Source organism: Phyllobates terribilis, unplaced genomic scaffold, assembly GCF_046119375.1.
Source record: "Phyllobates terribilis strain yellow unplaced genomic scaffold, ASM4611937v1 Scaffold_3__8_contigs__length_932513732, whole genome shotgun sequence".
NCBI classification, from domain to species: Eukaryota; Metazoa; Chordata; class Amphibia; order Anura; family Dendrobatidae; genus Phyllobates; species Phyllobates terribilis.
Genome location: NW_027362763.1, coordinates 395,706,833 through 395,732,844, shown reverse-complemented (window position 1 = coordinate 395,732,844; position 26,012 = coordinate 395,706,833). Strand labels below are relative to the sequence as shown.

At 40.5% G+C, this 26,012-nt stretch overlaps 1 protein-coding gene across 2 annotated transcripts in view; it reads right to left on the bottom strand.

Moving 5' to 3' along the window:
* SMAP1 (small ArfGAP 1) overlaps positions 1-26,012 on the bottom strand; it is a 287,543-nt gene that overhangs the window by 151,674 nt on the left and 109,857 nt on the right. Inside the window, exons 4-6 of one of the 2 annotated variants that reach the window (XM_073675510.1) lie at positions 20,090-20,165; positions 6,849-6,923; positions 1,064-1,144 (exon numbers count right to left, since the gene is read on the bottom strand). In XM_073675510.1, coding sequence (XP_073531611.1) covers positions 1,064-1,144; positions 6,849-6,923; positions 20,090-20,165 — 232 coding nt within the window. The remainder of the gene's footprint in view (positions 1-1,063; positions 1,145-6,848; positions 6,924-20,089; positions 20,166-26,012) is intronic. The other variant, XM_073675511.1, reaches the window with a different exon arrangement.

The window sequence follows — 26,012 nt, the reverse complement described above, 5'->3', positions numbered from 1 at the left end:
TGCCACAACTAGCAGACTAAACCTCACCATTCATTGCTTCGTCACATGTTGTTCTTGCGTGACTGGCTGCTCGAAACTTCTCCAGGCGATAATAGATTTCAACAGATTTAAAAAGACTGGACCAATGGTAATCAACCGATTGTTAGTGTGTCTGAGTGTCTTTAACCACAGTTGGTGTTGATCAAATGAGATCTACTCTTTACCTCCCCAACTTATTCTATCGTGTCCTCCCAGTAAGTTCAGAAAGGAAATAGCAAATATCGCCAATACTTTTCTTTCAACTTCCTGACATCAAAGGGTTGGTCCACAGCTCGGACAACCCCTTCTGAATCCCCATGTTTCCCCCACTAAAATAGTTACATTTATACTCTTCAGTGACGGCGCCATACAAGCATGGTCTGCACTGGCTCTCCAGAGGTTCACGTGACATTCTTATGTCATGCAGTCCCTGCTGCCAATCAACGCTGGTTTCACTCTCCTCTCTTACAGACGTAATTGACATCTGGAGAAAGTGAGAGGGCAGCCGTAGCTCACTTCCTCCGGATGTCTTTATTTGCCAGAAAGAGTGAAGAGTGAAGCCAGCGCAGATAAATCACAGGGATCGTGTGACATTGTTATGCCCCAGGAGAGCCACTGGAATAGCGCCGCCACCGGTGGCGAGTATAAGTGTTATGATTTTACTGGGGACAAAAAGGAATTCAAAAGGTGTTTTCAGAGTAATGGACAACCTCTTTAAGACAAAAGAACTCATCAATTTCACCATTGCCCATTTTAATGCCAAAGAAGTACAGTGGTGACTGAACGTTTGTGAACCCTTCAGAATTTTCCATATTTTTGCATACACTTGACCTAAAACTATATCAGATTTTCACACAAGACCTAAAAGTAGATAAAGAGAACCAAATCAAACAAATGTCAAAAATACTAGTATTTGCACACATTTGAAGATTATATTTCAGAATGGAGCCTTAATTCAACAAAATTTAATGTAGATGCCATAGAAGTCAACTTCCAGAGAATCTGCACAATCTGTCGGGTATCTGATACACAAAGCCTTCCTTACCTTTTCCACCGCAACAGGTTTCACTGGTTTTTCAGACTCCCTCTCCTTTTTCTTCTCTTCCCTTTTCTTCTCCTTTTCTTTCTAGTAACATATAAATTAAGATACATCATTATGCATTTCTTTTCATATTTAAAAATTAAAAACACCTCAAAGTGGTTCTCCAAATATGTAGTAAAATAGCACATCATACAATTCAAATAGTAGCATATTCATGGGTCAGAACGGAGGTCCTAAGAGCTGCGTCTCAACTGTCAAAGAGCTGTATCGTAAGCACACATACCTCTCTGTTAGATGAGGAAAAGGGCTGTGAAAGGAGAACAAAAAAAAAATATTCTCCTCAGCTGACAGAGGACAGACTGGAGAAAAAAAATTATTTGTGGTCAGTCAGGAGATCTATTTCTTTTGATGCCACAGACCTTCATCAGGAAATCACCAGTATGTGTGCTTATGATAGAGCTCCTCTGTCAGTTGAGACAGGCCCCGGGAGTTGTGTTTCTTCAGACTGCAGATCAGCCTGAGATCACTAGCATGGAGTAGCATGGAGTGCCGTTTGAATTAGATCACAGTTGCCATTTTATTACATTCTTGGAGGACCCCTTTAATAGATCTTAAAAAATGTGAGTAATTTTTTTTGTAATTTTTGATTTTAAAGTTTTTTTTTTCTTAATTTGATGCAGTGAATCAGTGTTCATGTGCTATACTTCGTGGAACATAATTTTCTAAGGTCACTAAATGGCGGCAGTGGGCACATACTGGCAGCAGGTCAACAAAACCCGTCAGGTACTACCTGAGTATCTGTTCTGCATTAGTGATTTTTCCAATGGGTCATCAAATCAAATTGAGGTAAAATATGCTAAATATACTAGTCTTCCAGTTCACAGAAATGCAGCCAGTATTACAAACACTTGATGTTTTTACACTGGTTTCCAGCATTTTGTACAGGTGTATGTAGTCACTGCTTACATGAATACATAAATATATACAAATGCTATGCAAAGCATCTTCACATACTGTCCAATATGAACAGTGCTCAAGAAATTTGTATATATCTGGTGCTCTGGTAGATGAGCTGTATTTATATTTTCATCACAGAACTTCCCCCAAAAAAACCTAATTACAGTACTTTTAGAAAGAAAGTAAAACATTTTAAAAACCATGAGTCAGTGAGTCTGCGAGTGCACTATACAAACTCGATGACTCTGGGTAACTGTTTTACACTCAAGATGGCAAGTTTTTGCTTTATCACTATGGCAAAACCACTGCATATATATGGCAGTTTAGCTACAAACAGACATCATTATAATTATCACATAATTGGCGGCAGGAGCCTGGGATTAGTTTAAAGGGAACCTGACCGTTGATACATGCTGCCCGATCCAAAGGCAGCATGCATTAGGCACTGGCTGTATGATTTCAGCTAGGAATGTTTACCTTTGAAATTTTGAGGCATTTCTAAGAAAAACATACTTTTAAAACCACCGGGGACGGAGCCATGCAGGAGACTAGTCGGACAGATCCATCAAGCCAGGGCAGCGGCGGGGAGAAACCCCTGAGGACCCGCCTGTCTGACAAGCCTTCGCACGATTCGGTCGCCGGAGGTTTATAAAAGTATGTTTTACTTGTAAGCGCAGCAGCGTTTCAGCGCTAAATATATATGGCTGAAAACATACAGCCAGTGCCTGATACATGCTGCCTGTGGATTGGGCAGCATGTATCAGAGCTCAAGCTCCCTTTAATAGATCTAGCTGCTCCTGATAACAGCCGATCATCAGGGTTTATAGACACTAAATATGGTAACCAGTTGCTTGCCGGTCAGGCTTTTACTTTAAAGTATGTTTCACCTCTCGATATGGCATGTGTACAGAACGGGAAAGTCACTATTCTATGTATTAAAAGTATATATTCACCTTGCAGGACATTATTTTAATTAAAAGCATGTATTTTGGGCTAAAAATACATATATGTTTTCAATTTGGTTACATAACATTTTTGCACAGTTTTCCTTCTATAGCCTCTGTGTTGTACACTATATTGTGGGTTGTAGAATGAGTTGAGAATCAGTCAGTGAGCTCGTTCTGATGGAGAGTTTATCTGAGTAACTCTCAGCGGATTTAAAACCACACACCACATTAAAGTTCAGATAAGAATAAATGAGCTGAGAGGGGCTCAAAGACTAATTAAATAGTTGTGCACTCTCCTCTTGGAGCAAGCTCACGGACTGATTTTCTCAGTTAACTCAATCTGCAGCCAACATTGTACAGGAAGACAAGTAGTCTGTAAAAGCCAAACAATGGAATTTTTTTTAATGAAGCCAATTTGCAAAAATATATGTTCAGTTTTTATGTGATCAAAAGCCAGAGAGCTGCTCAGAAAAAGAAAATTAAAAACCCTTCAGCAGAAAGAGCTTACTGACAGAATCTCAGATTACTCATTCTGCAGCCCACAACGGACAGTGCAACACAAGGAAAACTGCAAAAATGTAATGTTACCAAACTGAAAAAATTTTTACCCAAAAAGATATGTATAATAGGTAAAAATATACAAATACACATTACGCAAAAACAAATACATACATATTTCACACACACAGTGTCAGTAAGTGTATTGGGTATACGAACCCAAAAATGTTACAGAAATAGCTGAATGCTTGCTGCATCACGGCCACCAGCAAAACTAATTTCTACTGGTAGCATGTGAGATTTAGCAGCCATCTCCAATCCGTAGACAGCACTTATAAATATTCCAGATTAGGTATTTGATGCTGAAACACAGTACTTGTGTCACATACTGTCTCCCAACATGGATGACTAGTGACAGAAGCTGCCTTTCAGCACAAACCTACTGAGAATTCTCTCTTGCGGAGCTCAAGAGTAGTAGAGAATTCAGGCACTTCAAGGGAATCAAACAGAACAAGGACAAGAACATTACAGATCCAGAGAGTCCCAGTGCCAGGAAAGATAATAAACAGCCTGTTTATAAGCATGCTTTATCTAGGATTTAACCCTCCGAGAGGCAGTGATACAAATGTCCTGCTGTGTTGGGAGTCCACACGTCCATCTGGGTTACACAGTCATCAGAAGAAGTTCTTATAAACTTGCCCTCATTAGGACAACCAGAACTTCTTTTCATAGTAATATCAAAAATAGCTGTTCAAGAACTTGCTTTTTTATTATTAATTTATTTCGGATCTCTTTAAAAAGCATGGTTTATGGGTACATACATGATAGTGGTCAGTTTAAATTCATTTTTATAGAAATGTTGCAAAACTAAAATCTAGCAGATTGGTGTTCTTTCATTTATAGGTTTAATATTGTGATTTTTTCAATATTTTTTTATCATTGTTTAGAATTTAAATACCGTAACTATCTCTCATTATACTTGGAAACTATTAATTCTTTAAAGAAAGTCTGACAGCTTAAAATGACTGCTCAAACTAAGCACAGCACCCGGAAGGGGGTATAGCCTTAATAAAGGTCGGACCTTTAGTGTTTTAATTTGTTGCCATGTTTGCAGAATTTTACTTTATTCAAAGATGCTACTGAGGTGATCGGTGAACCCTTGGCATGGCTGAGCAGTTCACTGCGTTCCACCTAGTCACTTTTCATCTATTTTCGCACCCCAGTGCATTGATCGACAGCTCTGGCTTTAAGAAGCTAGAGAAGGATGGAGATATGAGGTAGAAGGTGCACTGAACTGCTCGCCCCAACAGGCCACCAAGCACCTGATTGGAATATATGAAGAAAGAAGAATTTCTGATAAACACTTTTTTTTACTAGAGCTAGGTCCCCTACATTTTTTTACTAGGGCTATGACCCCTACATTTCTAGGTCCCCTACATTTTTTACTAGGGCTAGATCCCCTACATTTTTTTTTACTAGGGCTAGGACCCCTACATTTCTAGGTCCCCTACATTTTTTTACTAGGGCTAGGACCCCTACATTTCTAGGTCCCCTACATTTTTTACTAGGGCTAGGTCCCCTACATTTTTTACTAGGGCTAGATCCCCTACATTTTTTTACTAGGGCTAGGACCCCTACATTTCTAGGTCCCCTACATTTTTTACTAGGGCTAGGTCCCCTACATTTTTTACTAGGGCTAGATCCCCTACATTTTTTACTAGGGCTAGATCCCCTACATTTTTTTTTACTAGGGCTAGATCCCCTACATTTTTTACTAGGGCTAGATCCCCTACATTTCTATTTCTAGTCTAGGTCCCCTACATTTTATACTAGGGCTAGATCCCCTACATTTTTTACTAGGGCTAGATCCCCTACATTTTTTACTAGGGCTAGATCCCCTACATTTTTTACTAGGGCTAGATCCCCTACATTTCTATTTCTAGTCTAGGTCCCCTACATTTTTTACTAGGGCTAGATCCCCTACATTTCTATTTCTAGTCTAGGTCACCTACATTTTTTACTAGGGCTATATTCAATACATTTTTTACTGGGGCTAGATCCCCTACATTTTTTACTAGGGCTAGGTCCCCTACATTTTTTTACTAGGGCTAGGTCCCCTACATTTTTTTACTAGGGCTAGGTCCCCTACATTTTTTTACTAGGGCTAGGTCCCATACATTTTTTACTAGGGCTATATTCAATACATTTTTACTAGGGCTAGGTCCCCTACATTTTTTTTACTAGGGCTAGGTCCCATACATTTTTTGCTAGGGCTATATTCAATACATTTTTACTAGGGATAGATCCCCTACATTTCTATTTCTAGTCTAGGTCCCCTACATTTTTTACTGGGGCTAGATCCCCTACATTTCTATTTCTAGTCTAGGTCCCCTACATTTTTTACTAGGTCTAGGTCCCCTACATTTTTTTACTAGGGCTAGGTCCCATACATTTTTTACTAGGGCTATATTCAATACATTTTTACTAGGGCTAGGTCCCCTACATTTTTTACTAGGGCTATGTTCAATACATTTTTTACTAGGGCTAGGTCCCCTACATTTTTTTACTAGGGCTAGGTCCCCTACATTTTTTACTAGGGCTATGTTCAATACATTTTTACTAGGGCTATGTTCAAAACATTTTTACTAGGGCTAGGCCCCCTACATTTTTTACTAGGGCTATGTTCAATACATTTTTTACTAGGGCTAGGTCCCCTACATTTTTTTACTAGAGCTATGTTCAATACATTTTTACTAGGGCTAGGTCCCCTACATTTTTTTTACTAGGGATATGTTCAATATATTTTTTAGTAGGGCTATGTTCAATACATTTTTACTAGGGCTAGGTCCCCTACATTTTTTTTTACTAGGGATATGTTCAATATATTTTTTACTAGGGCTATGTTCAATACATTTTTACTAGGGCTAGGTCCCCTACATTCTTTACTAGGGCTATGTTCAATACATTTTTTACTAGGGCTAGGTCCCCTATATTTTTTACTAGGGATATGTCCCCTACATTTTTTTACTAGGGCCATGTTCAATACATTTTTTACTAGGGCTAGGTCCCCTACATTCTTTACTAGGGCTAGGTCCCCTACACTTTTTTTTTTACTAGGGCTATGTCCCCTACATTTTTTACTAGGGCTAGGTCCCCTACATTTTTTACTAGGGCTAGGTCCCCTACAAGGTGCTGTGCTTGACTTGAACAGTCATTTTGTGCTGACAGACTCCTGTTAACTATAAAGCATTGGCGTATAATATTAATATTATAATATTGAAAACCAATACAACTTTACATGTAGATATTTACATAGGTACACACAATACAAGCAATATAGATGTAACAACCAAATTGGCAGAGAACGCGGTTTCAGATAATGATACCTCCAATTTGCTTTTGTCGGCAGCAGCTTGCAGAGGAGAGGATGGCGAAGGCTGCACAGCATCAGAAGAGGACGTCTGTACAGAGCAGATGAAAGACAGAAGAAGAGAAGCAAGACAGATGATCAGAATTAGTAAACGGCAAGGCAAGCAAAGCAACATATGATCTCATTTTCTCACTTGGTACAGAGCACCTGGAAGAGAGCGACAAGGAAGCGCTTACAGCTGTGTACATTATTACCGTCACCCATATACAATGAGATATTGCATTTCCCGGATTGTTCGATATATTATAATCGACAGTGACGAGAGTAATGGTAGAAATAAGAGGAAAATGGTGAGAAGCTCAGCGTAAATGTAATTCTGGACAGACATGGTGAAAAAATGCACTGGCCAAGCCATCCAATATGCAGACATGTAAGGAGAGCAGTTCCGTTCACGTAACGTTTTCAGTGGAGAATTTCCATCTTAGACACAAGATATCCCACTATATAGGCATAAATGTAATATATAAAAAGCCCTAGAAGATTGGCACCTTGTAGAACATGGCTTCCCAATCATCATCTACTAGGCTCACAACAGCCAGAACACAATACTTGGGCCTCACCATCTCTTCGTACATTCTTTAAAATTAATTCAATTTATCTTGCAATTTCTCTTCCAAATCCAGTAGAATAAACAGGGGATATTGGGCCCAATCAACCGACCCTTAAAGTGCAAATGCCAACAATTAATGACCGAGACCTCACATAAGGCAATAAGTAAGTAAATCACACATTTTGGAGTTGCATTCTCGGCAATTCCCCCTTTACTCCAAGAGTGCACAAAACAGTAAAACTACCATTCCAGTAAGCATGGTTGGTTGTCGTTGTAGGGTGCCAATTCCTATTATTCCCTGCCTAGATGGAGCCTGGACTTTCATGTCAGAAAGCTATGACTGGTAGGTCCATACAGAGGATCATCACTGAAATGAAGACCTCAACTACAAACCTCATATCCATATAGAACAGAGAGGGAAACAAACAGGAGCTGTTCCCACCAGTATCAAGTCCTGCGCAAGTGCCTAAAAAGGAAAAATCTGCCTCTACTGGGATCAGAGAACACAAAAATTGGCAGAAATTAAGCCTTTGTATCCTATAGCCACATTTGTCAAAAAAGTCTCTGCCGCTGTATTTTGCCAATTACTGGGGGGGGGGGGGTACCACAGCAGTGAGACCACTCATCTCAGAAAGCGTTGATACAGCATCCAGTAAACAGACTTGTCTTCCTATACTCTTTCTTTCCAATACATGCATTACAGGGGGAGCCACTTGTTTAGAAGAGTACAAAGCATTTCCTACAGTAAGAAGTCTACGCTACTTGTGTGTGGTATTGTTTGTGGGCGAGCAGTGAATGAAAAGCTATTACTACATTACCATGAGAAACTCCGAACTGTGCAGTTATCAACCATTCTGGCACAGAGCGGGGTGGCTACAAATGATGCATCTATGGGCTAAGTATTTCTTACATTTATCCTGCCGAGCAGCGAGCAGAGACCCGATCACACGTATGAGCTTAACATGAACAATGGCTGTAATGATAAATCAATGTAGAAGCCTTTTCCCCTGCAGTACCAGAGTGCATAACCTCATTTCGAACGTTGTTCTTCGAGAATTACCCAGAGGTATAAGGTGGAATGGTTACGTAGGAAGCAGAACCCATTTACACACAAAAATAGGTTTCATCTAAAAGCATTCATTCTTTGTGATTTCTGCATGTGCGGTTGATCACTTTAATGGAACCATTATCCCCCCATGCTCCCTTTCCTGCTAAAAATGCAACCGAGAAATGTTCTCACACTGCGCACTAAATCTCCTCGGTAGTAAACCTGACATCTCCGTGCTCCCCTACAATGTCAATAAGCCAACTTTGAAAATGGAAAGCCTAAAGCGCACCACTGAGCTCAGGTTAAGACATATTCCAAGAGAAGAAAAAAAAAAAGATTAGCACAGTATGTACCTGGGAATAAACCCTTTACTTAGGCTCAGGAAATTTTATTCTTTACAAGTTAGTTAAGAAATTTCACTTGGGTCCAATCTAGTAAGTGACATATACTAAAATAGGAGAAACTGACCCAGATTTAACAAAAAGTAGATAAGAAACCATTTAACTAATAGACTGTCATGCTTGGAAAATGGACAGGACTATTCTGAAATATAATTTATTTTCAGAATTTAAAGACTGCAGGACTTTCCGGCACCAAATTAAATATTTAAAGGGCATCTGCCAGTAGGATCAACCCTCCTAAGCCATCTATATGGGCAAGCAGGTCGTAGAATGCAGAATAAAATTATATCTTGCTATCTGTGATCCAATGTCTTAAGAAAAACATGGATTTATCTGGAATATGTAAATGAGCTGTTGGTGATCTATGTCCGGCCTAGAGATCTTCTTAGAATAAGCCTCGAGATTTTTTTTTTATATGAAAAGGGTCTGTTAATGGCCACAGTGTGAATGTGCATCTACACATTGTATTTCTACCAACAGGTGTTTCGGTCTATCTTCGGCTTTGCTTTAGTTCCTTGGACTCTGTACTCTGGTATTCATGGCCTCTCCCTTTTTGGGATGTACATCTTGTCTATGTAGCTTTCCACAGGCAGGCGCATACTAGTCAGGCCTGTTTCCTGCTCTGCCCCCATCTATTGAGGCCAGCTGGCACATAGACAGGTGAAATACTAGAGCTAGGACCATCCTGATTGGGCATGTCTTGTCATAGTGGGATGGCCTATATGCTTTTATGATCAAAATAGTGTCAACCAAGTACCCCATGTTATCCACCACCTTAATTTTTACTTATTTAACAGACTTCGGCTCGATCTCGAGCCATGGCGACTTACTATATTTACTTATTGCAGGATATTTGCTCATTGTTTTTATCCTAGGTGATTTAATGACTGACAGTTTCCTCTCCTGATCTACATGTCTCATACTAGTAACGCCCCCTTTCATTTACGATAAGCTGTGGAGGCAGAAACTTAGGGAGATCTATGTCCCGCCCTTAGATCTTAACCGCTCATTTACATAAGAAAAATATGGATTTCTCTGGAATAAGGCATTGTATCACAGATGTCAAGGTATCATTTTTTCAATGTTCTATGACCTGCATGTCCATATAGATGGCTTAGGAGGGTTGATCGTACAGAGATTCCCTTTAAAATTTTGCCCCCATGATATAAAAGAAAGATGTAAAAATGATGGGAACCGCCCCTCCCCCCTTCACTTTGTATTTCAGTATGTAACTTGGTATAGGCAAAATGTATAGTATTACAATGTTGCAATTCTCTAGTGTAACACACTACATTTGTGCCCTTTATCTGGCATCTGATGAGGATTGCAGCCCCTGCACAAAGGTGGAGGCTTCTGTGCACATGTCAAATGTTTATTAAGTGTAAAAGCAGATAAGGACAGGGCTGCACATAAAAGAACAGGCTTTGAAAGGTTTGAAAAATGTACATTCTTATGACTAATATAGTAGCTGTCAGATTTGATTGATATTGTCCTACTGGAAGCTAAAGGCTGTTGTAGTGTCAGCATTGGTCCAAGAATAGTCTAGCCCCAATGAAGGAACATGCGAAGTGATGACAGCACCCTGAACAACAATGCAAGTAGGAGGGGAACAGAGAATGTGTTAAAAGGGAATGGTTTTGCGCTAGGGGGGACAAGTATGGTTAGTTTGCGTGCTTGCTTATGGACATTAGAAGACAAGCAATTAACCTATATGGTAGTTAAACCTGGGCTACCTATAAGTGGTGCATTGGCAATCGGGGGAAGCTTTTTTATTGGCAGGTTTTAATAGACTAAAGGCTGGGATGGCTTCTTTAATACAAAAGATATGATGGGCTGAAAAACGAGTGCTTGACCAAGGGACTGTAGAAATGATGTATAATGAGTTCCGTGAGCATTCTTCAAATTTAAAAGGGGAGCGCTACCATTAAAGGGGTTGTCCACTACTAGGGCAACCCCTTCTTGATCAAAATGTTTGCCCCCGATAAAATAAAAAAGCCTATACTCTCCTCCCGTGCTGGCGCCGTTCCAGAGTTGCCAGCACTTGCAGTTCCGGGGCTCCTGTGTGGTTATGACACGCGACACTGCCGCCCAATCAGCGCTGGCGTCACTGTCCTAGTTTTCGGACAAATCGAACATTAAGAGCAGGGCTGTGGAGTCGGAGTCGGTATAAAATGGACCGAGTCCGACTCCTAAAATATATAATAAATTGGATACAGTAGTTCAATGCAGAATGTGCTGAATATTTTTTCATTGAAATTTGGGAAAGTTATGAAATGTCCTATAAATGGCTGTTCTATTCCTGATCTAAGGCTACATTCACACACAGCGTTTTTGCTGCGTTTTTTGAGGATACGCTTTTCAGCTGCAAAAGCAGATCAGCTTTTTAAAAAACCGCATCACCTGAAAGGTTTTTGAGCTCATAGATAATGTTTTCAATAGCAAAAGCAGATTAGAAAAACGCCGCACAAACTGACATGCTCATTCTTTGTGAGGATCCGTTTTTGAGCCCAAATACGGATCCTCACAAAACGATGTGTCAGAATGTCATATCTTGAAACCCATTGACTTTGCTGGGATGCCCAGAGACACTACATTTTACTGCAAAAAAAGGATCCGCAAAAACGCTGTGTGTGAATCATGGCCATAGCCAGCGAGGGGCAGGGGGGTCAGCTGCCCCCCCCCCCCCCAGAAGCAGGGGCACGCACCTATCAAGACTCACTTGTATGCTGCAGTGCTCCTGTCCTGCACCAGCTCCAGACTGCAGGGGGCAATCTCCCCTCCTCTGTCCTGTCTTCAGCTGTCTTCACCAGAGAGAGGAGGGGGAGGGGTGCCTGCCCTGCACAGGATCCGATTCCTGGGCCCCGAGCTGGAGAAAGTGAGAAAGTAAAAGTACTACTGCTCATCTCTGTCACAGGAAGGTAACTAATGCTAATATTGTAGGTGATTATGTGCTCTCTGTACAATGTGTGAACGATAGTACATTGCACATATTTGCTGTCTGTAGCCGTCATCTGTCTATCACACTATCTATCCCTCTATGTATTCATCTATCCATCTATCTATCCCTCAATCTATCCGTTCATCTATCCTTTCATTTATAACTCTATCCCTCCATCTATCTATCCATCCCTCTATGACTTCATCTATCTGTCTATTTAAATATAAGCAATATATGTGGGAGTCGGAGTCGTGGAGTCGGAGCTGGAGTTGGTGTAAGGGAAATTGAGGAGTCGGAGTCACAGGTTTGGCTTACCGACTCCACAGCCCTGATTAAGAGGAAGTTCAGGCTCTGGCTGCTCTCTCACTTCCTCTTCATGCTCAATTTGACAGGAGGCGGGGACAGTGACGCCAGCGCTGATTGGGTGCCGGCGTCACAAGTCACAACAGCAGCATGGGAGCACCAGGATCACGAGTGCTGACACCGCGGGAACGGCGCCAGCATGGGAGGAAAGTATAAGCTTTATTATTTTATGGGGGTCAAGCGCGGGGTATAAACAGGGGGTATCCAAGTAGTGGACAACTTCTTTAAGTCCCTGCTATAAACTGTGAGCTGACAGAGAATTGGCAATAAATGACAATTTAACAAATTTGTTATGTCTAGCTAGGGAACTTAAATGTGTTGTTCACTGCTCCGCAACTCAAGCCTAACCAGTTCAGGATCCCAAATAAAATAAAAACAGCGGATACTCCCCACCTACAGCGGTGGCATTTCAGTGATATCAGTGCAGCTGTGCCCGGAATGGGACATGAGATGTTGTGTCATGTGCCAGGTGAAGCCAATGAGAGTCTGCTCCTTAGTTGCAGCCTTCACTGCCCTGATGGACTATTAATGGCTGCAGCCTGCGCATGACTCAATGAATCACATCACTCTCCGGGAACAGCAGCGACAACATTGCTGGGCAAGCACCACTGCAGGAGGGGAGCATACACTTTATTTTAATTGAGGTCTTGAACTGACAAGGTTGGGGTTGTGCAGTAGTGGGCAACCCATTAACGAGAACTTGTCACCAGTTTTTGCTGGCATTTCATTCCTGCTGCTCCCCTGAGTAATCAGAGTTTTCTTCAATCCACCATCCAGTTCCGCAGCTATGGGCCTGGAATGAAAGTAAAACCTGGTGACTTGACCTGGTGACAGGTCCTCTTTAAAACAGAAAATCTTGAATCCCATGTATAATGCCTTGTGTGGGGGTCACACCGCTGTGATCCCCAGAGATGCCAAGAACGGGACTTTGCAGAGACTAGTCTTAAATGGAGCAAAGATGCACATGCTCAACCTCCGCTCCATTCATTGTATATGGGATGGTCAGAAATAGCCGAGCACTGTACCCCGCTTTCTTTCAAAGGTTGGCATAACCTTTCAATGGTCTTGAAAGCACATCTTGACGTGTTTTTCAAATTATAACCTATAGGACAGCATTTTGACATGACGACCTCTGCAATGAAACTGGAATGGGGCACCCTACCTACCATATGCTATTTAGAAAGTTTTTGAGCCCCCTCTGGCACAAAAGGCGGCCCAAGTGAGACTAGTACCCCAGCACCTCTATAGCTAGACCCTGTACAATTTATAAAAAAAACCTTGTCTGCTCTCATTAAAAAACAGCAGGGTTTGTTTCATTCTTGGGCAATCCCTTAACAGTAGAAAGGAAGAAATCCTACCATCATTGGAGGATATCTACTGCTATAATGGTCGGCATGTAACATGCTGCTGAGCTTCGGTCCGCCGCTAGTGCTTTGCAAGTTTCAAACCCAATTAGGTTATTTCACACAACTGTGAAATACATTTTCTGTTTAGCAGCAGGTTTATGAAATGATACAAAAGTGCTGGAAGATAGTCTCATTAAAATCACTACATAATTGTATGCCTACTGTTTTAACTGCTGGGTACATAGGAATGCCAAATCCCCCAAAATACACTAAATAGTCCATCCATCGCAACTAACTGAATAGGTGTCCACAAGCCTCCACTTTTTCTGTGCAAATCAACCACCAGGTGTCCTCCGTAAGAGTGGCTCACAGCGGCATAATCATAACTCCATTTGGTAATCAGAACAAACACCCAGTCATACAATTATAACACACCTCAGGAGCCTCATTAGAATCATAAGCGTTTAGTGCCGAGCACACAGCATTACACAACTCCCCGGCATCACTGGACAGCTTACACTACACTCAGGTTAATTAAAAGCTGGATTTTAAATCAGAAGAATTTTTTTACAGTAATTTTAAATCTCTTGAGAAAGTTGGAAGTAAAAAGGAACGAAAATATCAAAAAAAGAAATTATGAATCATGTACAAACAACGCTGGATTATAGGTGCCTCGAAACATAAAAATCTAAAAGTACAAAATATGCACAAAAAAATATTCTGGCTAAGAAGTGCCCAAAGAAGTCATACTAATCAGTATATACAAGTTCCATTTTATTCTGTTACTACCTTGCTTACACAATGCCCTACAATACTACAAGTACACTTGTAAGGACTACAAAACTACAGCACTTGCATATGGCCCCTTTAAAACAAAAGCAATAAATTGGCAGCAACGCATCAATCTACGACATGGGACAGTGATTAACGCTTAATTCTCACATGTAGCACCGATTGTGAAGGGCTCATACAAATGAAGTGATCAGATGTAGCCGATGGGCGACTATTATGGTACAATAAATGCTAAAACACCAACATGTTATTTATATTATGCGGTCATATTAATGGGAAAATAAATACAGATGGTCTCTGACTTTTGCACTGTTCTGTATAAATGACTTGTGTGCACTGTAGATGCTTCTGCATCTTTATTTGGCTTGAAAACGGTTACTAAAAATGCATTTAGAAGATCTATACACTCTACAAGGCTTTGGTTTACCATGCAAACCACCTTGCTTTTCAAAAGAATAAAAAAAAAAAAAATCTTCTCTTTATATCCCAAAGGAGCAAGTGTCTCATCTCGTCAACAACGCTGTGCAACTTCAAAGCAGGTCAGGTTTATACATATTAATCAACACCAATCATATAAGGCTGGAAGCTGCAAGCTGAATGTACGCGATAATAAAAAGGATCTCCGCAAAAATATCCTCCTTATGAATACAACGATGGCTGCCAAGTATACATCTATTACAAAAGAGGGCCCTTAAAAAACATTTCCAACCAAAAGGATAGTGGTAGAGGCAGTGGGGAGGGACATAAAAACAGCAGTGACCATTAGTACAAGGTTTTGTTCTTCACTCCTAAACTTGCCACTTAGGTGAGGACTATTAAATATTTGTCTTTTAATTTGATTTGGACTAAATACAGCTTCTCTATAGTATGATACAAGTTTAAAGGAATCCACAGTTCCACAAAACCGCCATGTATTTATTGCTAACATCATACTTTTCTTAATAAGACCATTTTATTGTCTTGATTTTCTTCAGATGCTAAAAATCAATTTTATAACTGCGGTGGCGATATACAGTGCTGCTCACCGTTATTGGCACCCCTTAATATTTTTTCATAGACTGGACAATATCTTAAGAAATAAATGGAAATGTACCAAAGTTATATCCTCAGGATTTTTTAATTAGTGGTCCAAAGTAATACAACAATAAAACATTGTTTTTCCACTTCCGTGTTGCAATTTCAAAGAAAAACAGAATAAACAGCATGTGCAGCAATAAAGGCACCCCTAATTAATACTTGGTTGCACACCCTTTGGCATTGCTGACAGCCTCCAAACCTTTCTTGTAACCATCAATAAGCTTCTTGCACTTCTCAGCTGGAATTTTCTCCCACTCTTCGTTTGCAGTTTGTTCAAGCTCTTGAATGTTTGCAGGGTTCTTTTTCCCAATGGAAGATTTCAGCTCACCCCAAAGATTTTCAATGGGATTGAGGTCAAGACTCATTGCTAACCATTTTAAAAAAGTCCATTTTTTCTTTTTCAACCATTTCTGTGTACTTTTGGATGTGTGCTTTGGGTCATTGTTTTGCTGGAGGATCCACGATCTTCGACTCAAACCAAGTTTTCTTACACTGGGTAGGACATTTCGCACTAAAATCTTTTGAGAATTCTCAGATTTCATGATTCCCATGATACGTTCAGGGCCTCCAGTACCAGATGCAGCAAAGCAACCCAACAGCATTACGGATCCTCCACCATGCTTAACTGCTGGTAAGGAGTTATTTTCCTTATAAGCTTCATTGCGCAGTCTGTAAACAAACTGTTGCTTTGCATTGCCAAAAAGCTCTATTTTTGTTTCATCTGTCCACAGAACATTTTCCCAGAAGGATTGTGGCTTGTAAAGGTACTCTTTGGCAAAGATCAGTTGTTCCTTTTTTCCAGCAATGGTTTCTCTTCCATGGTCTTCGCCCATAAAGCTCTGCTTGGTTTAGTGTGTGGCGTATGGAAGTTGTTGAAACCATGACCCCAGACTGTTCCAGGTTGGCCTTCGGGAACTTGGATGTTTGACGTGGTGTCTTTTCCACCATTCGCACCAACCTTCGAAGACATCTCTTTTCAATTTTTCTCTTTCCCCCACGTCCAGGGAGTTTCTTGACAGTTCCATGCTTGGCAATCTTCTTAATAACATTGCGCACTGTTGAAAATGGGATATCAAGGTCTTTGGAGATGGCCTTATACCCTTTGGAAGTATTGTGTTTGCCAATAGCAGTTCTGATGTCCTCAGACAGCTCCTTTGTCTACACCATTGTGACAAAGGAACGTGACATACCATTTGGCCTTTTAAAACACTGAAGTCATCATTCTTTGGCTAATTCATGTCACATGGGCACCAACAATCACAGGTGAATTTCTTTTGTGATTTACCACAGGCGAGTCAAAATGTGTTTCTATACTAAATTAATGTAAAGGGTGCCAATACCAGTGACACAGCAAGCTTTAGGTTTTTCTATTTTTCCCTCCCATTGTTTTTTTGTTTTGTTTTAAATTATTGTTTATCATTTGCTCTTTTGTACATGAGTGCTCTATACAAAAAAAATGTTCAACTTGATTCATTTTTTTCAGGAGACACTCAACATTATGTACTTAAACTTTAGGGGTGTCAAAGATGAGCAGGACTGTACTAATTAGTGGGGGACTAGTTGTGGGGCCGTTTTCCCCACACTAGTCATCCCACCCCTGTGGGCATGAGTAACATGATTCGCAAGAGCGGAGCGCCCCTGCTGGCTCTTTGCAAATCTCTGCTCCCCGACAATGTGCAGTGAGCTGGATGTATACACCCAAGATTCAGAGATCAGGTCAGGCAGAGATTTGCAGAGAGTCAGCAGTGACGCTGCTCTTGCAAATCATGTTATGGACGCCCACTCTGGGCGTGATTGCATGATTAGTGGGATAACTAACTCTGGGAAAAACAATGCCCCCATGACAGGTCTCCCACTAATGAGCACATGGCAAGCTAGATTATAAAACTGACATATGAAAAAAAATCAACATAACTATATAAAGTTCTGTTAGGAAGGATGTAAAGTTAGCAATAAATACAAGGTGGAGGCTTGGAGGGGGGGCTGGAGAATAGGCAGGTTCCCTGTAATAGAATACAAAAGGAATGGTCACACATTTGTTTGATATTACCTCTGAAATAATGTGGGATTAGTAGGTACTGTACACTATATACATTGCTTGACCCCCATCTAGCAAGATTATTTTTCAGGTCTTTCTACAGCTTCCTGCCACTCACAATGGTAAAAGGACTGACAGGTGCCTAGATAGTGCAGCTGCTAGGTTTTCTAGAATACTATATAACAGATTGTTAGATTGAGATCAATGGCCTTAATGCAGCATAATTTCTCCAAACATTTTATTTATGGCACTATGTCGTATCGAACACAGGAGGCATCTGAGAAAGCCAAAATAATTCTGTGCTACATTAGTAGGTCAAGAACTGGCCTAGAAGACTATTATTCCTACTAATGAAGGGGTATTCAATCTTCTGTTCTGGGCCCTTTCCAATACTGTATAGTAAAACTCGAAGGAATAGAACAGGACCTCCAGAGAATAGTCGCTGCCTGTTCCATTGGGATAATATACTACTGCCTCAGTGTTAATGACAAGAACAACCTGTCTAACTGCCTAATACTACAGAAAAAGAAACTAAAAATAGCTTAAAAGCAAGTCCACCGACAGCACTAGTGAACTAAACTGTTAAAAATGTCCCGTTTTCAGACTTCAAACATAAGAAATGGGTTAGAGAAATAGCATCATCTCTATTGGGTTTCACAATCAAAAATTCCATAAATTGTGTTTCTTTGGAGAGTGGGATGAAACCCACGCAAACATGGGGAGAACATACAAACTCCTCGCAGGTGTTGTCCTTGGTTGGATCTGAGCCTAGTGCTGCAAAAGCAACAGTGCTAACCACTGAGCCAGATCCAGTAGATAAAGCTACAGTGAAAACCAAGTGTCAAAGCCTACATTAAAGAAGTTGTGCACTACTTGGACAACTCCTTGTCATACAGTGTGGGACTGGTCTCGTCTTTGACTATGGTCCCCAGCTGGTTCTGACAACTAAACTTTCTCTGAAATGCTGGAGCATTTAAGAGAAAAATATACCTGGCTGCAATTCATGCAGCAAGAGGTCTGGGCATTATGAATCAGCTGACAGGTTCACGTTAATATGTTTCATACCACGATGAAGCATATCGTAAAGAAATTGGTCACTACTTTTTTTATTGATTGTTTATCTATAGGACAGCCCATAAATATCTGATGAATGGGGGTGAAACAGCTGACAACACTGTTGATCAGCGGTTGCCAGCGGCAGTCGGATTGGATGTTGCCGGAACACAGCACAAATCTATAGTGCCCCTGACAGTGTACTTCAGATTCACTCCCCTATTCTTTTGAATAGGGGGTAGATCGGCAGTGCCCAGCCTCAGTAATTATAAAAATGTTGGCGCTGCTGTGATCCGGCAGAATCTGTACTTTTGACCGGCAACAAGGGTGCCGAATATTACACCGCCCACCGATCAGATATTGAAGGCCTATCCCAAATATAGGCCATCAATAAAGAAAAAGTAGCAGCCAGCCCCTTTAACTTACCATGTAACCGCAAAAGCCATTAAAAAGGTCAAGTACATTTGCTGTATCGGTATGCTCATTTTGTATGCTTACTGGGGAGTCCAATGAGTAGTCTCACAACAATTAATAGCCTTTTTTGCAGAAGTGTGCAACGCCCAACTAGGAATGCCCACTAGACTCCTAAACTCAGAATGAACATGAGTTAAATGAATAATGTGCAAGTTATTCTTAATCTTCCTACAAAATTATGTATATAAGCGTGTTCAACTTCTCTTGCCTTAGAACATATAAGCTGTATGATCAGTGTTATAGGTGTTATAGGACCACTTTAAGCACCCACCCCTTTAAAATGGTTTTCAGAAGCAAGTGCAAGCATCAGAAATGAAAAAAAAGTGTTCAATGCAAAAGTGTTAATAATGTACATAAAATGGTGGTCCGCTAACAGAAGAGGATGGGGCACACCATAATGCTCTTTACGAGTAAATTTACAACCCCAAGATGAACGTCGTCAATCTCTTAGAAGTATAAAAACCTTTGAAGATTTCCAGTCTCAGCCTCAATTAACGATCTATAAAACTTATGAGAACAACAGAGACAAGGTTATGTGAATTCTGTCTGTGCATACGCTTTTTTTGGTAGCAGCATTATTTTCGAGTCAAAACACAATATCACCAGCCGATCTGTCAGATAAATTGTCTTAAGAGGCTATAAAACTTTATTAAAGCATGTCCTGCATTTAGCATTGTGGCGTTTGATGGAAATTGCTTGTACTTCCACAGCTCGAGCTCTGCCGCGTGTCTATTGCAAATGAAGCTCAACTGTGACCCACTTAACACAAGGAATCACTCAGGTATCCAAAAACTACATTAAAAGTGTGAACACCGTCATTAAAACATTTACACTTTTTACCAGTTTCTAGCACTACAGTAAGAACAGTAGAGAAATATATAAAAGGCTTATCATGTATTAAAGGCTTATCATGATTTATGGGACACAACACAGTAAAAGAAGAGGTGTCTTAGCATCTGAGTCACAAAAAATATGAAATACACATATGCCCACATATATGTCACTATTACTCTGGACAAAGATCAGGAAAGTACTTCTACTCATACTGGGTACTGGCTTCAAGAAGTAGCTAGAAGAATCTGAGAAATGATCAATAACTTATTTTCAGCATACTTACATTTATAGTGGTTGCCACATTCTTGTCATAGTATTTCTTTCTTTCATATTTATCTCTGATAAAGAACTCCACTGATCTGATAAATTCATTAAGGAAAAGCAACGGCTGGTTGTAAAGTAATAGTAAAAGGAGCCCATACACATCAGATGAACGTGAGCAGAACCCGTAGATTGCTGGCAGGACAGGCCGACCATGTAATGTTCATCGAGGTGTCCCCGACTCTTCTCCCAAAGACAGATTTCAGGAGACACATGGATCAAGCATATGGAGTTCAATATGCCCAGTCCTTTGTTTTCAAGGAAGAAACATTACCATCAGAGTCGCTCAGTCAATAGTTATTATTTATTTATATAGCGCCATTGATTCCATGGCGCTGTACATAAGGAGGGGTTACATACCAAATACAGATATCACTTACAGTAAACAAACTAACAATGATAGACTGGGACCGAGGGGAGAGGACCCTGCCCTTGCGGGCTTACATTCTACAGGATGGTAGGGAAGGAGACAGTAGGTTGAGGGTGTTGCAGTAGCTGCAGTGTTGAGGTGGAAGCAGGCAAGGTCATGGCAGGTTGTAAGCTTTCTTGAAGAGATGGGCTTTCAGGTTCTGTCTGAAGGATACGAATGTGGCAGATATTCGGACATGTTGAGGCACAAAATTCCATAGGATGGGAGATATTCGGGAGAAATCTTGGAGGCGATTGGGTGAGGAACAAATGAGTGTGGAGGAGAGAAGGAGGTCTTGGGAGGACCGAAGTTTACATAAGGGAATATATTGGGAGATTAGTTCAGAGATGTACGGAGGAGAGAGGTTATGGATGGCTTTGTAGGTCAGTGTTAGTAGTTTGAACTGGATGTATGGGCAACTGGGAACTAGTGAAGAGATTTGCAAAGGGGGATAGCAGAGGAGTAGCGAGGCGATAGATGAACCAGTCGCGCAGCAGAGTTGAGGATGGACTGGAGGGGTGCGAGAGTGTTAGCAGGTAGGCCACAGAAGAGGATGTTGCAGTAGTCGAGGCAGGAGATGATGAGGGCATGCACAGGCAGTTTAGTAGATTGAGGGTTGAGGAAAGGACAAATTCTGGAAATATTTTTGAGCTGGAGGCGACAGAAGGTTGCGAGAGCTTGGATGTGGGGTTTGAAGGACAGGGCAGAGTCAAGGGTTACTCCGAGGCAGCGGACTGCCGGTACAAGGGAAAGTGTGATGTCATTTATTGTGACGGAAAGATCAGGTGGGAAAGATATGAGAGATGGGGGAAAGATGAGGAGTTCAGTTTTGTCCACATTGAGTAAGAGGAAGCAAGAGGAGAAGGATATGGCTGAAAGACATGCTGGGATTCTGGATAGCAGAGAGGTGACATCTGGGCCAGAGAGGTAGATCTGGGTGTCATCAGCGTACAGATGGTACTGGAAGCCATGGGATTTTATGAGCTGTCCCAGGCCAAGGGTATAGATTGAGAAGAGTAGGGGTCCTAGAACAGAGCCTTGATGGACTCCAACAGAGAGGGGGCAGGGTGAGGAAGTAGTGTGGGAGTGGGAGACGCTAAATGTGCGATTAGAGAGGTATGAGGAGATCCAAGATAGGGCAAGGGCTTTGACGCCAAAAGGAAGAGAGGATCTGTAGTAGTTATCTAATGTGCATGGTCATCTTGTGTATGAAAAAGGGAAAAACAAAGACAAAACCTCTGCCAATCCCTTTACATTGTAATTCTTTACATAAACACCTACAGAGATTTGATAAAAATATTCCCAATACATACAAGGGATTCAATGAAGTAGAAAAAGCATAACAAGGCGACATGATAGAAATGGTATTAATAATAGAGCATGGTTTGGCTCCAAGATTTACTGTAAGATTTGGCATTGCTGAATGGATAAATAATGCACTAGTTGTTTCAGATAATTTGAAATAATAAAATATTTGTTAAATTCACTTTATCTACATGTCATTATCTAGGTGATGTTGTGTTACAAAATAGGCAATATGCGGTATGCGGTATGCGACTATACTATTGTAGTACAGCAGCCAAAACTTTTATGTTTCATTCTCCCCTATAGTCCAGCACACTTTAATCGGTTGAGCATGCATGTCCTTTTCAAAAGTGAGAAGGACCTAAGCTGCTCACAGACAACTCTAAGGTCACGTTCACACGTTCAGTATTTGGTCAGTATTACACATCAGTATTTGTAAGCCAAAACCAGGAGTGGGTGATAAATACAGAAGTGGTGACGTGTTTCTATTATACTTCTCCTCTGATTGTTCCACTTCTGATTTTGGCTTACAAATACTGATGTAAAGTACTGATCAAATACTGAATGTGTGAACGTGGCCCATTACAGAAGATTTTCTTCCCAGCATCTTACTAGCTGCAGCCAAAGTTACTGGTGGTCTTAAATGGGTTTTCCCCATGTTCATTCTTCCGAAGCACCCCACACTCCTCTGCCTTCCGGATCCCTGCTATCTAGCGTTTGCAGCGCTCCTGATGATTGACAGTTAGGACCAGCACAATAGTTAAGCCAATGGCCAGAACTCTGTGCTCTCAGAAGCCAAGAGCAGACATTGATTAGTCTCCGCAGCATCGGAGGAGCGCAGGGCTACTGAAGGCGGCTGGATCCAGCAATCCGGGCAGCTTCACAGCAGAGCTACCAAGTTCTATAGACGAGGAGACCGGCCATTGCTTATACACTACAGAGGTGGACGGTAACCAAAGCAACAAGCAGTATGCAATAAAATTAAAAACCTCTCGGTTCTTCAAAACAGAAGAATTTTAATAAGTGGTAAATTACAACGTTTGCAATTTTACCCATTAAAGAGAACCTTTCACCATGAAATCTGCAGGCAGCATGTTATAAAGCAGGGGGAGTGGAGCACATGGATATATAGTTTTATGAGAAAAGATTCAGTATAACTGGAATTTTAATTTAACACTCTGCTCTTCCTGGGATTTTTGGTCCAGTGGGCGGTTCTGCTCTTCCTGGGATTTTTGGTCAAGTGGGCGGTCCCTATCAGTGATTGACAGTCATCTCTGAATGTACACATAGATTGAAAGATGTCACAGATTATGCTGAATCTTTTCTCACAAAACTACGTATATCAATCTGCTCAGCTTCCCTGCTCTATAACATGCTGCCTGCAGATTGGAGAGCATTTTCATGGTGACAGGATCCCTTTAAAGGAGATGAGACAACCCCTTTAAACACAGAACGGTGCCAATTTGACATATGCTTAATACTACCTCAAATAAATGGCAATACTTTTGAAAAGGGACAATTTGATAATTGATGTACAGGGTTGAAAATAAGGGGCAACTCTGGCTTAACGGGGACCCTTGGACAAAAATCATATCCCACCCCCGAGCACAAAATCACAATATAGTGTAAAAATGGTGGCTAGATAGTGGCTTGAAGTGGTGGGCCTCCTGACAGGAGTTAATTACAGGGAGTTACAGCAGCAGATTAGACCCCTCTGCTGTTTAACTCTATAGCGTAAGCTTCCATCTCTGCCTATTCTTCTTACTTGTTCTTTCCATGTAATGAGTCAGACAACAAGGGTCGGATTCTGTTTGGACCACACTTCAGTGGATTTAGGACCACCTTTGCCTAAGGGATAAGGTAGAGCAATTTGGACCCCACTGACATCAGTTTTGATCATTCTCCCTTATCCCCCAAAATGACTATTCAAACAGGCTCAATGAAACCTTGGCGGGGCCAAACAGTTCAGTGCACCTTCCAATCATCTGTTTCCATCTATCACCACCCTCCCCCTTCATGGCTCCTATAAGCCAGAACTGTCAATCAAGGAATTAGGGGGGGGGGGGCAACAATAGAGAACAAGTCCGAAGCTGCACTGAACTGCTCGGCCACGCCAAGGGTGCACGATGCATCATTTGTGCCTAAATACTCCCTTCAAAACAAAACCAGTGCAATTTTACAGTTGTACAGAATTGTCCAAGTAAGTAAATGGCTTCCGCTGCATAAATATATAAATGTAAAGCAAAGCCCATAAAAAAATATTTGTTCTAACTTGCTGTATCAACAAGAACGGAACATAGCAAGCATACAAATGGAAAGAAACCACATCTTTTTAAAGACTGTAGAACAGTAGATGAAGGTTTTGTGATCTGTTTTCTTAGGGGAGCAGCATCTGATTATGGAAGTCACTGAATTTAGGCATTATACGATTTTTTCCTTTGCATTTAAGTTTAATCACAAAAACTCAATTGTATTCTGAAACTTTCATGATTTGGGGCTAAAGAAGAAAAAAAAAATCTATACTTCATCTACAAGAATATTAAATAGGACAAAATATCCTCTAGCTAGAACAGAAGCGTCAGAGACTGCTTTGAAAAAGAAATAAAAAGAACCCATGTTTTGATCCCATGGAAAAGCAGAAAACTGATGCAACAGAAATCAAATATAGTGATTTGGTGAAAAAAAAACCAGAACTAAAGTAATAAAAAAATTATTCACAATGTATATACTGTGAAAATAAATAGCAATTATACTACAGAAGTGTGGATGGGCTGTTCTTCACCTAGGCTTAAAACTTGCTATCCCCTATCAATTATTAATAGAAAATAAAAATAGAGCATTTTACCAATATTTTATATAACAATACAAAAAAGTATTTACATATCACACACGTTACAATGTTTTCCATTATAAACAAAAACAGATTGTTGTCTATGTTTAGGAATAGAGATTAGCAATTTTCTTTTAATCCTAAAAAATGTCCCTAAAAATTCAATTCGACAGAGTGCGAGAGAAAAAGAGAGAAAAAAAGAAAGAACGAAAGACGCTCTCCTTGACGTCTCCAAAACCGTTGGTGGCCATTTCTGCTCAGCATGAATCGACTTTCATCAGTGAACAGCACTGAGGCCCAGTGTGTGTGTGTGTGTGTGTGTGTGTGTGTGTGTGTGTGTGTGTGTGTGTGTGTGTGTGTGTGTGTGTGTGTGTGTGTGTGTCTCATAAAGCACTGCAGACTTCAGCAATATAGTGTTCATTTTAGGACATGATCATATATCAAGAATCATGTGAGTTTGAGTCTAATTACCCTGTCTGACAAGTGACTTTTACATCTGTAATAATATGAATAAAAAAGTCACTGTTCGCTGATGGGACTTGAATCCAAAATTCTGTGTCCAGAAGCCAGTGCACTAACCACTGAGCTATAAACTCAGTTGAAGAAACCTTGGAGTTCTATTTGGTTATAGGATTTTCAGTGCAGACCTGTCTGAAATGGATTGGGACTTATGCACAGACTGCAAGTAAGCCAAATTCAAATGATGTTTGATTTTGATGTGCGAGTCTGATGTGTGACTTTCTTCAAACATCAGAATCACAATGACTTTTAGTCACCCTGAGTATTTTCATGGTTGATCTCATCTCATAAGACAAGAAAAGCTGCCAGTTACTATCACTTGACTGGAAAAGCTCAATGGTAAGGCACCAGCCTCTGAAACTACAGTGTCAGGGTTCAAATGCGAATAGGAATATTATTTTATTTTTTTTTAATTATGCCTATTTGGCACACAAACTACACGGGTGTTTTAATATCTGACATTCTGATTGTCATCCTGACGTGTTAAGAGTTTCAGACACACTGACTATTTTCAAGGTAAATTACATAGCCAAAGTAAATTGGGAGGCACTAATTTTCTACATATCTATTTCCAAGTGACTGTACATTTGCATAATTTCTTAAAGGGGTCGAATGATAAAAATTTACAATAAAGAAATGTTCTTTCCATCCACCCAAGAACTGGCTGCAATTTACTTTTGCTATGCAATTATTATTATATATCACTACCTAAATAATCAAATAATGAACCTACAGTTTAATGGTAAAGCATACATGTCACACAGTTTTGGTTTGAAAGAATAATAATAATAATAATTTATTAGTAATAATAATTAATAATAA